General features: G+C 44.7%; 1 protein-coding gene across 4 annotated transcripts in view; it reads left to right on the top strand.

Annotated features, from left to right (window-relative positions):
* Positions 1 to 14,753, top strand: part of slit1a (slit homolog 1a (Drosophila)) — an 84,152-nt gene continuing 69,399 nt past the window's right edge. For all 4 annotated transcript variants that reach the window (XM_088304665.1, XM_088304667.1, XM_088304666.1 and 1 more), the window contains exons 1-4: positions 1 to 567; positions 10,404 to 10,475; positions 12,238 to 12,309; positions 13,957 to 14,028. In XM_088304665.1, the coding sequence (XP_088160791.1) occupies positions 365 to 567; positions 10,404 to 10,475; positions 12,238 to 12,309; positions 13,957 to 14,028 (419 nt within the window). In that variant the 5' untranslated portion in view covers positions 1 to 364. The remainder of the gene's footprint in view (positions 568 to 10,403; positions 10,476 to 12,237; positions 12,310 to 13,956; positions 14,029 to 14,753) is intronic.

The raw sequence follows: 14,753 nt of genomic DNA on the forward strand, positions 1-14,753 counted from the left end.
CTCCTGTTCCCTCTCTCTTTAGGCAAGCAGAGCGGAGTGGGACTGAGTGAGGAGGAGACGTGCGCACACCACGGCCACTCCACAGAGCCAAGGCAGGAGAAGAGTTTACAAGGAGACAATAAGAGCAAGAGAACTGCTGTTTTTTTTTTTTTTCCTAATTTGAAGGGGGATAACAAACTCCAAATGAAAACTAGAAGACCAAAACAAAAAGAAGAAGAAACGGATTTGCCTTGCTGAACTCCTCAAAGGAAATTATATTTCTTTTATTTATATTGATTGAAAAGCTAGACTTTTTTTTTTTTTTTTTTTAAATATAATTATTTGAGCAGGACTCCTTAAAAGGTGGACAAGAGGAAGCAACTAAATGCAGGCTGGGATGGTGTCGACTAAAAGGATGTTTTTTGGCCCATTGGAGCTGTGCGCGTGGGGCGTGATGCTATGCGTCCTGCTGACGGCCGGCGCGGGTGCCTGCCCTGCCCTGTGTACCTGCAGCGGCACCACAGTCGACTGCCACGGACTGGGGCTCAGGACCATGCCTCGGAATATCCCGCGCAACACCGAGAGACTGTGAGTACCACCTTTCCCCCGCATGCTTGTTGTTACTCCAAAGATTGAGAACAATAGCCCGTGCTTGTCAAGCTGTGTGTCACACACTGGCATTCCATTCAGGTATGAAGTGGCGAGAGGAACTGAGCAGATGTGTGCTTTTTTTTTTTTTATGTGCAGCTTTGTTGACTAAAACTTAATTTACTTTCACAAATCAGACTTTTCTTTTTTTAAAGTGAAAGAAATAGTTTCAACTCTGGAGTTTATATTGTGATTCCTCACTTAGCTCCTTTTCACTTCATCTCCCACTATGGGTCCCCCCCCCTCTACTAACCGCCAGTCCCCCCCCCCTCCGCCTTTCTCCCAGTCACGGCCCCGAATACTCACTCCACAAATTGTTAAATCATGTCGAAAATGAAGCAAATCTGCTCCTTAAGTGAGACTTGCACCAGAATCTTGTCGCTGTCTTGTAAAAGTGATGGAGGGCGAGGGCGAGGGGGACGAGGCAGACTGCCAAAGTGGAGTTCCGTCGTCTTTTTCATGACATTCTCCCCTTGAAATATTCATCAGGAAATCACAAGTGAAGAATGCGAGGGGAAATAGATTGTTCCATTTCAGCTTTTAGAATATCAGTCCTGAATAAAAGATGCTCTGCGAAGACCGGAGGAGAGCGCCTGTGTCAGAGGCGGTCCTGGCACACTGGGAAATGGTTGCATATTTAATGCTTTTCATATTTAATTTCTAAGAACACCTTTTTTTTTTCGGTTTGTTTGGTTGTTGCCTGACAGTCTGAATGCGTCCGGGCTGTGAACACGCAGGTTGAGGCAGAGAGGAAACATGGTCGTTTTGTGGTTTTCCTCTTACGTTAATGCTTGTAAATATTCATTGCCGTCATTACTCACGATTTTTTTCTTTTTTTTTTTTTTTTTTTGAAGGGGGGCACGGTTACAAGTTGTATGTGTGTGTATTCATTTCTGTTCTTTAAATATTGCGTGCCTGAATGGCACATTGTGTATTTCTACTATTTCTATTTATTTATCTACGTGTAAGTCATGCTTTATATATAAAATAAAATACCACTTCTATACTGTGGCTTCTATATAAGAATTAGAAAGCATCCTTTACCGAGGGGTGATAAATTAAAATTGAATGTGCCGGTCAACGTAGCCTCGCTTGAACCACATGATTGTCCTGTTTGCATACTTGGTCATGTGTGGCATCTTTGTTTTGCCAATTCTGCATCAAAATCCTAGAAACGACTTCAAGAAAATGTCAGCCTCAAATGATCTGAAATTCATTAAGCGTGAAAAAGCAAAAAAACATAACTCGCCTCACTTCAGTGAATTAGTCTTGGAAAGTAGAGCAGAGATGACTAAAAAGCTTTGTGGATTGTGTTTGCGCTCGTGTATACAGACTGATGCGTTTGGGAAATGGGGTGTGTGTGTTAAAGAAGGGGGAGGGTTTTAGGGAAAACTGTGTGTGTGTGGGGGTGTGTGTGTGTTTAGCCGGTGGGATGTGTGCGCTGAGGGTGTCGCCGCAGACAGCAGAATCCCATTTGCACTTGTCAGTGTGGGTTTGGATCAGTTCTGACCCCTGCGCTCCTCAGCCCGGAGACACAGTAATGACACTGTGAGGCTCCCCATGCTAAAACCACACCAGGACCCCCCCCCCCCCAAAAGTCCCACTCCTCATCTTTTTAATGCTGCTGCTGCTTAATTCTTTGCCTTTCATCCACACCCCCCATCCTCTTTGAAATCACTCCTAAAAATATCTCATTTGCGATAGTTCCCACCTGATTTTTTTTTTTTCTCAGCAGGTATTGATCCAAACATCTCGGTCTCGCAGCTTTATCTCCCTCGCAAACGTGTGCGCCTCATCTGTGTGAATGAGTTGATTTGCAGAGGGGGAGGAGTGTGGCTGCTCGCACCCGTGCGCCCCTTTTTTTAATTGCAAAAAGACAGCATATTGACACGTGTCACCAGTGTCTTCTCTGAGCTCCATGTGTGTAGAAACTTTTTTTTTTTTTTTTAACTGTAGTTGGAAAATATGTGTGTATGCGCCCCGGGAATGCTCGCCATGTTTTTGGCATCGCTGCTTTGACTGACAGCTCGCCAGCCACCTGATCCATAATTTACCCCAACAAGGCTGAAAACAACCGGCCCGCTACCTGGCAACGGGGAAAGTTGAAAGAGCTTGATGAGAGGATGTTGAGAGACGGACTGGCAGACTCACTCGGACTGGTCATCACCGAAGAGGTGACGGCGGAGTGACGAGTGGAGAAAGCGCGAGAACAAGATGAAAAATGCACTCACTGACGGGGACATCCGTTTGTCATTTTCGGTCGTTGTTTGTGTTGTGCTTCAAATCGCTGTCGTTGGCGTGACAGTCTAGGCTGCAGCTTTTCCATCACCGTGAACAAAATAAAGCAGTGCCGAGGTCGTGGGTTCGATTCCGTCTCCGGCCTCCCTGTGTGGAGTTAGCATGATCTCCCCGTGCCTGCGTGGGTTTTCTCCGGGTACTCCGGTTTTCTCCCACATTCCAAAAAACATGCACGGCAAGTTGATTGGCGACTCTAAATTGCCCCGAGGTATGAGCGTGAGCACGGATGGTTGTTCGTCTACATGTGTCCTGCGATTGGCTGGCAACCAGTTCAGGGTGTCTCCCGCCTACTGGCCGATGACAGCTGAGATAGGCTCCCCCCCGCGACCCTCGTGACGAGAAGCGGTACAGATAATAGATGGATGGCTGTCTCTTTGTTCCGGAGCTGGAGTACGTGCACATCTCTATAATAAGCATGTTACATGTTCAAATTGACTGCCAAACATCAGAGGCGGCTGCCGTGTTTCGAAACCCCCCCCCCCTGACCCACTGGCCTGCTCTCCTGACACAGCTACATTATATTTCGGATTGCACTCCTGAGAGGAATGATCCCGTCAAAGGCATTTATGTGTGTCAAAGCCATAAATCAGTTTGAAGAGTTATATTGTGTGGACAAAAAAAAAAGAAAAAAAAAGACACCTCACAAAGGGAGCATAAATCTTGAATGGGGGGGGGGGGGTAATTAGTCATTTTTGGTCTACGTTTGTCAGCATATGTGCATGCAAGTGCTTCAAATCTTAATCTTAGCAGACCATGAAAGCCGATTTGGTGCATCCACTCCGATCATCTTTCATCTCTTCGGAAGTTCGTCTTTCTTGTTAACCTTGCAAGCTGAGCGGCGGCTGGTTGGCGCGTTTCAAACTCACTTCGGTGAACGCTCTCTTTCCTGCCATCGCAGATACGCCTGCATAATCCACATTTCACGCTCATCGAGATGCTTTTTGATGTGATCGCATTTTTGAGAGGCAATTACAGCATTCCGCAGACAAAAGAATGTCTGCGCTCGCTTACTGTAAAGGTGCTGCGCAACAGATGACTGCTTTCATGTGCTCTTTATTCCCGCACGGAGGAATACATTATCGGAAAGCCATTACTGGATTTTTCCCTGACATTGTAATTAAAATAAAAGTATCCATCCATCAGTACGTTTGCTATACCGCTTATCCTGTTAAGCGTTTGCAGGGGTGCTCGAGCCTCTCCCGGTGGATTTGGAGGTATGTACCCTCCGTGTACGATTGCCAGTCAATCATGTGTGATTGTGAACGACTCGAGTTGGAATAGAGTCATCGCTGTAAATGCCACGCTACTACAAATGACCTGCAGGACTCAGACCAACTGCAACTACCGTATTTTTTTGGTGACAATAAAGCGAACCGAATTGTAATTCGCAGTCTCAATGAACAGCTCAATTCTGGGAAATTTACAAATAAAGGGCACACCGGATTCTAAAGTGCATTATTGCACGTTAAGGGAAACAAACTAGCCCAGAAAATAAGTCAAAGTTCAACTTCAATGCCACATCTATTCATACCGCGCACCTCATTAAGAGGTACGCTGGTGCACTGTTGACTTTTGAGAAAATTAAAGGATTTTAATTGTGCAAAAACAACGACAACAAAAAAATCCTTGGTGGAGATATAAACTCCACTGGCCACCAGTTACTTGTCAAAAAGATCCTTTTCTTGCAGTTAATAATTCTGCAAAAACTGTCTCTGTGAAAGTTAGCCGATGCGTGAGGTCAAATTTTAATTTTCATGTTTGTCTCCTTATTGCTCAATGTGTACTAAAGTAGTTTTCAATAAGAGAAAAAAAATGGTGGTGTGCCGTGGGGTATGTTGATCCAAAATAGGATTTTTCAGACTTTGAGGTCGGAGCTCTGCTGAAAGTCATTCTAGTTCAAGCATTTTCTGTTTGGTTGGGGGAGTAAGCAAAAAAAAAAAAAAAAACAGCAACGAGTGGCACAATGGGTTTTCTCTGGGTACTCCGGTAAATTTTTTAAAATTTTGACATTTGGCTACGATCCAAATTTTTGTTTTGTTTTTTTTATACTTAGAGGCAGTCTGAGCTGTACTGAGTTTCGTTGTCGTTACCATACTTTTGATTGCTGTTCGTCAATACCACAAAACTTGATTTTCACATTGCTGATGGGTGACTTGTGGTGGAGCCCATTGCAAGTTGATGTCAACATAATCGGCACTTCTCAATAAAGACATTTTCTTCTCTGGTTACCTATGAGGGCAAACACATTGGCTCAAATCCCAATTTTGATTGTTCAGCCTTGGTGTGGAGGCCAACGCACCGCTGAGTGCCGTTAAACGTCATGTTTCTACTCATTAGAGAGTGGCGGGAACATAATGTGACAGATGTGACTTAGCAGATGTTTTCACCGCGCACACACACACACACACGCCACATGATGCATTTCAGTGCGCACATTCATTCGTGGTCAGCGCACAACAGCAGCAGATACAGTATGAGGCATGAAAGAGCCTTCAGTCTGGGCCTCCACTGCCGCGCTCTGTGTGTTCCTGTTCCAGTCTGTTGCGCAGCGGCAACACGCACCAGAACAGATGTTTAATTGATTCGCTTTGGCCTGACGCTGTCATAACTTATCTCTGTTTGAGCACAAAGTGTCTGTGTGTTGCTTTTCCGTCCGGCGCTTCCTGTCCGGTATCTCGCTCTTGTTTTTTTGCTTGGAGAAGTCATCGCTCAGTGTTGTCAAATAAATGCTTGGACTGCGACACCTGACTTGTGAACTGTGAATGTCTGCGATGTGTTTAGTGTGAGCTCTCCCGCCTCGGGCCTGACTGCGCAGAATGAAAACTGTAAATAGCCTTGGAGGAGGCCAGGAGGCGGGAAACGCACTCTCCGACCTAGTCTTTAGCCACTGCTCTGCACACTCATTGACGCACACGCTAAAAATGTGCAATTGAAGGCCTGCGTGTATGAAAGCCACATTTCAAGTCAAAGGCCAAATCGGACCTCTTAGTGTTCCCGTTCACTTTAAGTGTGTTATTTTGGCCACGCTGGTCTGCTTTCTTTCGCTCCATCTCAGACTTTCACTCGTTGAGGTCGTTGTGAGCTCGCATGGTGCGGCCGTGTTTGTGTTGGCGCAACTACTATGTAGGTCGCTTTCTCCCAGACAGCGGCGCTGCTCCAAACTGTCACTTTTAAGCATCGAGTGACAATTCCTGTGCAGTCTTCTCCCGTGTGTTTCACGGCTGTCACTCCCATATGCTCCAGAGTCTGTTCACAGCTTCTCGGCCGCTCTCGTTCATTCAGAAACTGTGGGCTCATGCGGTTGAATTGTATTATCCGCATGTGATTGTGGGTAATGATCCGCCGCGCTTTGGCCGCAGCACTTTGGCTTTGCCGTCGCCAGCTTGTAGACACAGTGAGGAGTTTGGAAAAGCACGCGGCCACGGAGCTTCCATCCTCCGGCTTCTTGCTTCCCTGCCAGGCGAAACCTGCTCTAGACAAATGGTCCTGTGGCGCTTGCAACTGTGATGTATGGAGTGACACAGCTGCAAAATGTGCACACATTAATAAGTCGTTTCAATTGAGGCGGGTGTCGGTTGGGCGAAATCTTAATTTATTATACATTATTTCGAGATGGAAGAACGGGTTCAAACTGAAATGTGACAAAGAACACATGCAGACTTCATTATTTATTTACTTTTTTTTGTGGGGGGGGGGCACGTGTAAACCTGGGGGACATTCTTTTTCCCCCCGCCGTACTACAATAAAGTGTAATTGCACCTCCACTCCAGTAGGTGGCAGTGGCGCTCTCGAGTATTCACTCTACGGTGTAGGTTTGTTTTGCAACGAAAATGCGTTTATTTACAGTTGCGGCGGGGAAATGGGTGGTGGTGGGGGGCCACAAATTGTTTTCTTCTTGCTTGGGGGGGGCATAACAAAAAAAATAATTGAGAAGAACTGCACTACACGGACGCAACCTGCACTTTTCTCTCAATCAATGACTCTTTAATTCTTGTTGTCAAGTTATAACAGTGGAATTACAGCCCGGATAAAGGCAGTTTCATAAAAGTTTATGCACAGTTATAAAACCGCTCTATAGTGTTACACTGATTTATGTTATTGCCTCCGTCTTGTTCGTTGCCGGCGAGTCTGTACTTTTCCACTGCGCTCATTTGTTCAAGTTCTGCTGTATTTCCGCATAAAAGCTCGACCGCCAAACAATGTTTTGTCATTCCCTCCTTCCAGCGCCGAAAGCTGAACCACATTGCTTGCTCCTCTGGGTGTTTTTTTGTCTACATGTCAGTAGGTGTGCTTGTGTGATTTCCACAGATAAAGTGTATTTATATGGCCTCTTTTCTCCGTGCGAGCCGTGTGGATATTTGCGTCTGTGTGTGTTCGTTAGCCGCTGCGTTTGCTTATTCTCCCTCCGGTCTCCGGGATCCATTTCAAGTAATATTGCTCAATTCAAACCCTGTTCCCGTCTGTTGAGAGACCCCATGCAGCTGGCGGAAATAAGCGTAATGAGTTTTTCAGTGTTGCAGAAGCACTCGAAGGCCATTTGAATGATAGAGATGTGAGCCAATGGCGTTGGACTCGGACTATTTTCAAGCAACAGGCGCATCATTTTGACGGACTGCGTCGACAAGCCTTCTCGCCGCACGTATCAATCACAGATATGCTCCCAAAAATATTTACTTTGCGTTAATTCAAAGCAGATCGAGAGTTTGATGTTTATATACGTTTCTATACAGAAGAAGCTTTTGAGTGAAGATTGATGGTGATTAAAATTGTTCAACTTTAGGAATCTCTAATAATTCTGCCCATCCATACCCGCGCCCATTAGTCCAGGCTTGTCAAACTCGACTACACAGTGGGTCGAAAAGTAAAACTTGAACAATGCCGCGGGCCAGCATTTAATTTTATATAAATGCAGATTTTTTTTTTTTTAATTTTAAAGGTTATAAAGGTTTTATTAATGCAAAATAATGTTCAGTTTTTAAAATGACTATTATCATTTTGAATGTTACTATTATAATATCGAATGTAAAATGGTAGAGTAGTCATTTGGTATAGCCGCGCGGGCCAAATATAATTACACTGCGGGCCAAATTTGGCCCGCGTGCCAGCGTTTGACACCCATGCATTAGTCCATTAACAGGGCAGCATGAGATAGCGTTGTTGCAAATCTGAGTGTCCAGGAAGCATGTCGGTGCTGGGAATCCTCGCAGGAGTTTCTAGGGAATAGACTGATGGAGGTGGAAATCCTTCGCTGCATGAGCTGGGAATCATACCTAATAATTTTCGACCACCAGAGTAATACCGCAGTACTGTAATGCAAAATCCGGCACCACAAGTCGGAACCACAAAGCATCTGTCTGCGAAACGAGAGACGGCGCGTTTGCTGTCCTTCCAACAGCTATGGCTTGAAATTCCTTTGACTGTAAAACTAATGACTGATTTTTAAAAAAAAATTTTTGTTCACTATTCAAAAGCAGCATTCTTACTTTACACAAGCAAAACAATAAGTTTCAGATTCTGATTACTGATTCAGATGGCAGATAATGACATAGAATGGACACCACTGAATAAAATTGTCATCTCACGACGGAATATAACCCTTTAAGCCAGTGCACGTTTTCAAAGGTCAGCAGATCTGTGGCTTCTCTAGTGCTTGTTAACACATCAAAGGTGGTCGCTAGCATTTGCGCACAAACCCAAGATGAGCAAAAACAGCTTTATTGGTGGTCCTTTTCCCGAAACAGCTCGTGTGATCGCATATTTGCGTCAATGAGTCAATTCCGGAGTGGAGACCAGAATCTATGACAAACAACTTTTGGCAGGATTAAGCAAGAATTGGCCGCTCGAGGAAGAATTGCGGTTGCGTTTGTTTATCGTGAGCGTCAACTTTTGACAAAATCCTCCCGCTACCTCTCAACGCCTCTCTCGGTGCGTCCCCTTTTGTTCCTCTCGTCTTCCGTCCATTTTTTTTGTCCTTGCGAGTGAGACACTGCACTTGTGTGCGGATCGACATACGCGCTAGTACCTATCTCCGTAAGCACCTGTAATGAACACCACATGTGCACGAATCACAACGCCGGCTAATGAAGGCCGCTCCGTTATTTATTTCCCGCGGTCCTGTCGCTTGGCCTGTCAATGCACCTGTGTACACACACGCACACACACGCACACACACACACACGCCATCTGTCTGTAATGGCCATTCTTTTTAGTACTGCATAGCGCTACAGTCCCCCGAGTGGTCATTAGTCGAGCGAGGGAAAGAGACCCTTACGTTCTGCGACCATTTGGAACACGTTTTTTTTTTTTTTGGACCGTGCTCAGGGATGAGGAGTTGCGTTGGCGGGTCAGGGCAGGGTGGACCAATAATGCTTCGCCATTGCAGTAGCACACAAACATTCGGAATATTTACTTTCCCAGTTGCCATGTGAATACAAAAGGTCGAACGGCACTTTCTTGGACCGGCGCCAGTGCTTGAAAGTTACGGTCGGCAAAGATCGGCAGCCATCCCCAGAACCTCTCTGCAATGACGGTCATCTGCGCTCATTAAATCCACAACACTTGGCTTTTTGGCCTTGCAGCCGTTTCCAAATCCCCTCCGCTGGCTCCCACTAATCCTCGACAATGGTGGAAGGACATGGCCAAGAAGGGGTGCGGTTGCGGGTGTAGGTTGGCCGTTCCCAGAATAAAGAGAAAGACAGCTCAAATGTCTCGCACTCACGTTGCGCTGCTGGAATAGACCAGGGAGAAGAAATGCCAACTTCCCTAAAAAGCAAGCTCTTAGGAGAATTTTATAGGGATTACGAACGTGCTGTACGTTTGAACGTTATCAAAACAAACACCTTGAAATGTGGAACCTACAAGGTCAAAGGTCACTGATTGTCTTTCAATTTGTTCTGATTTGGAGCAACCAAAAATAAGCCTTTACAATGTCAAAGGACCAACATCATTAAACATTCTCAGTTGGCTTTCAATTTATAAAGAAAGAGGAGCACTATAAACTGTCAAATATTAAAAAATAAAAAATATGTAAAACCACGGGAAACAGTGATTACTGTTAATAGTGAGTCTTGTTGCTCTGCACGAGTCTTTTTACTTCCCTTAACTTTTGGTACGTTTATTCTTTTATTTTATTATATTATTAGCCTATGTTAACATCTTGTATGTTGTCATAATGACGGTGGTCCACCTTGAAAGTCACAATTTTTTTTTTTTTGACAATAGCCGGATTTGTGGAGCACCACCACTCATTTTGCAGGAAAATACAAAATTCTTTTTGTACAATTCCCTTCTCAATATTTGGAAATAGATTTCGCCCCTAAAACTAATAAGGAAATAGACTCTTTAGACTATTTATGTCACAGTTCTTCCCTGCTGTATAATTTTTTATTTATTTTTAATTTATTTTTTTTTGCAAAGCTCTTTTTTGAATGTAAAGCAGGTCAAAAATCCTGCTTATTTTTGTGTTTTTCTCTTTGCAGGGAGCTGAATGGTAACAATCTCACACGCATCACCAAGAGTGACTTTGCCGGGCTCAAATACATCAGAGTTCTGTAAGTCCTCCACACTCACTCTCACATATGATACGTTTCTCCACTCCATATCCATGTACAAAACAACGACACTGCAATATCTTCTATGACATTCCTTTTGCTTTTTTTGTATGTGATTAAGGAGGCTTACAATTGTCTTAAAATCTGTCTTTTAATCATTTAAAATGTGTTTAAAGCATGTCGGATTTTTAAAAAAAATATATTTCAGATTTTCACCTCTTCTGCAATTCATTCCTTTTGATAAACAGCGACTCACTCCATGCATTTTAGTCTGGCTCTAAATAAATTTGCCAATAGATGAATCCATTTTCACATCACTACGGCATAAATGCAATCATCCACTCCTCTGAATCATAATGCCACTGCCTGAAAGTACCCTTTCTTTTGACCTTGGTCAAAGTCAACATTTTTGTTATGCTGGTTTTAGCGTCGTCCAAACAAATTTATTGGCAGCCTGTTACTTTAAAACAATAGCGTATGTCTCTGTCAGACACACGATTGTACGTGTCGTTCCAAAAGTGACATTAGCATAAGCCCCGTGAAGTGGGCTGATGGAGATGTACTCCACAGTACATTAAGCAGCCAAGTGATTGTAGCAAATGATGTCATCTCTCACTGGGTACTGTCTGTCGTAACATCATTTATTGTGCCCTCGGCACACACTTTACGTTTGCCCTCTGTTCCTACACATCAACAAGTAATGTGCGCATGCGCACTCTTAACAACTTGGTTCAAGTTGCAGGACGGCATGGGTTCTGATATTAAACAGCTCTTGTAACAACATATTAAAGTCTTTTAATATGACGTGCACACAAGCAGTCGTGGACATTTAAAACGTTTTAATTGTAATGTGAGCCACGCAAAATTCGTTCTGGCCCCTTGGAGTCCTATTTTCAAGCATGATCCCGATTGCTCCTCCACTGTGTGCAAATCTGTAGTTTGTGTTCATGCCAGGAAAGACAATCACTTTTCCATTTTATGGCTGTTTATATTCAAGTTTTCTAGTCTAAAGTACTCGTGTGTTTTCCCCATCTAAATTCATGAGAAAGAGATCAAAACTGAATTGCACTTTTCTCTCAGTGTTTGTTGAGCGCAAACAGTGATTAGCATTTATATTTGATGGCGAGGAAGTACAGTCTGCTGAGTTGTAGGAGACGGGAGAGGTGGCCTTTGTATATGTAATGAAGGAACACTCTTGTTTCTCCTCTAAAGTCTCCTTTTTTTTTTTTTTTTTTGAATTTGTGTTATTGGAACTCTTCCAAGACCCATTTTGGGGGAACTAGCATTTGTTAATTTCAACAAAGGTGCAGCAACACATCTAGACAGACAATTTAACATTACTCACAGGCTTAAGTTTTATTCTTTTCGTGAAACCAAATAATATTACTGCACCTTCTGAGAGGTTGTGCCCATCGACATGCATATTCCTATTTTTTTTTTTTAACTGCCCACTCGTGGCCAATGTGTGACCTAGCCCATCCCTTCCCGTCCACCCAACCGCTAAGACCACATTCTCTGAGCCACATCGGAAAGCTTTCGTTCCCTGTCAGCCTTTTTCTGCCAAGATTTCACGCGGTGCCCTCCCTGTGCACCGCTGGCCTCGGCGTGTTCACGAGGTGTTGACTACCCTTCGCCCAAGTGTGAATACAGACCCACTGACAGAAGTCCCGCCAAGCATACCTTGGATACGTTGATAAAGATCATCAGGAGCAGCATCGGTCTATCTTACAGTTTGTCATCCTAATACTTCTTTTCCCTGCAGGCAGCTGATGGAGAATCAGATTACCGTGATCGAGCGTGGGGCTTTTGATGACATGAAAGAGCTCGAGAGACTGTGAGTACCACTCTGTAGAAAAGACACTTTGATTGTATTTCTAAACCTGAGCTAGGGTGTCCATGCATGCGTTGCGTGTAACGTCACTAACAAGACGCGCTGTCCATAAATTGCGGATGGAGGTCAAGGCACTTTCCTGTCAGTCCGCTGTGGGCAGATGGTACTGGGAGCAATTCTTGTAACCTGCCTCCCTCTCTCACCGCATGCCGAGACTCACTCACTCCTCAGCAGCTTGTAAACCAGCCCTGAAAAGACATGAGCAAACACGGCCAACCACACCTCAGCCGGCGCATTAGCAAATCAATAGTGCTAGCCGCAAGGAAACCTGCGCCGCAGATGACTTTATGGCCACGCGCGATTCGTGGTGAACCCGTAAAAGATTTTCCCCTTAACTCATTCACTGCCAGCCCAGGTAAAGTTAATGCACTTTTTTGGCGTCTATATCCGTCAATGGCAAAAATGGCGTTGCAAGTGTGTCTGCAATTAAATCCACACTTTTCCCTCCTCCCGCCATTGTGGTTTAAAAAAAAAAAAAATAAAAATATATATATATTTTAGATTTTCGAACGGTCGCCAGTTACGACTTTCGGGTGTGTTGATTCCGCATAGCGCTGCCCCCTCACGAGTATCCAATCCCAAAACGCGTTCATCACCTTCAGTGTAAGGCCAGCAAGAAGGCTCACTGTCACCAACTCGTGATCTGATTGGCTATCGCAAGTGTCTATCAAATCTGAAAAACTAATTGACTTGGACAGAAGAGATGCCTGCACAATTTTATCTGAAGGCCTCGGAAAGAATAATGCGCGCTACTGGTATTGTGAAACCTGCCCGGCAACACGAGCGAGCAGAATTCTGATTGGATAAAAACTCTCTAGGCTATAATGTGACATCAATGTGAAGAATATGATCATTTTTTTCTAAATTCTGTCAGGCCAGCAGAGAAGGCCTTGACGACCCGCGACTGGTTAATTCCCATTAAGCACCGAAGCCCCCCCCCCTTAGTCATTCTCAGTCGTGAGTGGCTCAGGTCCCAACATCTGTGAGAAAGTGTGTTGCTGTGCATGGCAGAAGCGTGTCTCTCAGATTTGCAGCTTCTCTGTCACAGCCGCTGCACTCGATCCCACGGGCCTCGAGTAACTCAGCGGCGGGAGAGAGCTGTGGTTTCCAACAAATTAGCAACAGGCTGTTCCTCATTGACTTAAATGTTCTATTTGCATATCGCCTGCCAGTCTTGGATGTGACGTGTTTGCCAGCCATTGTTCCAGTCATGAAACATTGTGGGTTGAACGCGGATCAAATCCACACATGTTCTTACATGTAATTGATGCCATTCACTTGTTACAGAATGCGACTTTTAGAGAATGGTCACTCCCGGCCGGGAAAGCGAGCGTCGGATGTAATCCGACCCCGGCGCTGTGTTGTAATGTCACTATGCGGAGATAATTCACTGCGCTTGTCTCTGACTTAGCACTTTACTTCCCCCTTAAACTTTTCCCGTGGATATTTATGTGACATTCAGGGGAGACTGAAACACAATAGCTCGTGGCTACGCTCGTTGGATTGCATCTCGCAGAAATTATTCACAGCTACCACACACGAGGACGCACACACATTCGCTGGCTGATCATATCCTTCTCCCTGCCGTAGGCGCCTCAACCGTAATCAACTGCAGCAGCTTCCAGAGTTGCTCTTTCAGAAGAACCCGGGCCTGTCTCGACTGTAAGTAACTGCTTTTTTTTTTTTACACTTCCACAAACCATGCTCCCCCGCCGCCTGTTCACATGTCGTCTCTCAACACTCCTCCTTGCTCTCGTGTGCGGTAACTCCGCTCAGCAAGGTTTCATTTACCAACGTGGGCTTTGGTTTAGTGTGCACAATTAAACAGCAGTCAGACATAAATTTTACTTACTGAAAGGCCAGTTGAGGTTTCAATGATCCCCAGTGTTCCTTTCTGGCTTTTGGACTCTTGGGCCTGCATTCCTAATCATCAGCAGTGTCTACGAGAGAGAGCGCACTGCTGACGGGGAAATTATGTGTGGCCCAATTGATTTTTGGGCCGCGTTCCAATTTAAATAACACTTATTGAGATCTTTCTGTCGGTGGACTGCGTCACTATTCCCTGATGTACACGTACCATGTAGTGAAAACATCCCGGAGTAATGAGAATTTTTTTTATCCTCATCTGTAACAGTTTTTTTTTTGGGGGGGGGGGGGTAATCAGTGTCCCTGTTGCTAGCTGATCATTCCAGCTCACATTTTTCAAGTTACCTGTAGCATCTGGGAACAATAAAACAGTGGGACATGGAAAAAGGATTTCCTTGCCATCTGCTTATCTTGCGTTTGATGCCTCATGCCATCTTGAATCTATCTGCCCCCCCGCCCTTCACACGTCACCTGTCATGAATTCAAATTGTCCCGTCTGGTTTTAGTGCAAATTGTCATCG

This window comes from Idiotropiscis lumnitzeri, chromosome 9 (assembly GCF_059441095.1).
Source record: "Idiotropiscis lumnitzeri isolate Australia: NSW breed Sydney's pygmy pipehorse chromosome 9, RoL_Ilum_1.0, whole genome shotgun sequence".
Classification (NCBI taxonomy): domain Eukaryota; kingdom Metazoa; phylum Chordata; class Actinopteri; order Syngnathiformes; family Syngnathidae; genus Idiotropiscis; species Idiotropiscis lumnitzeri.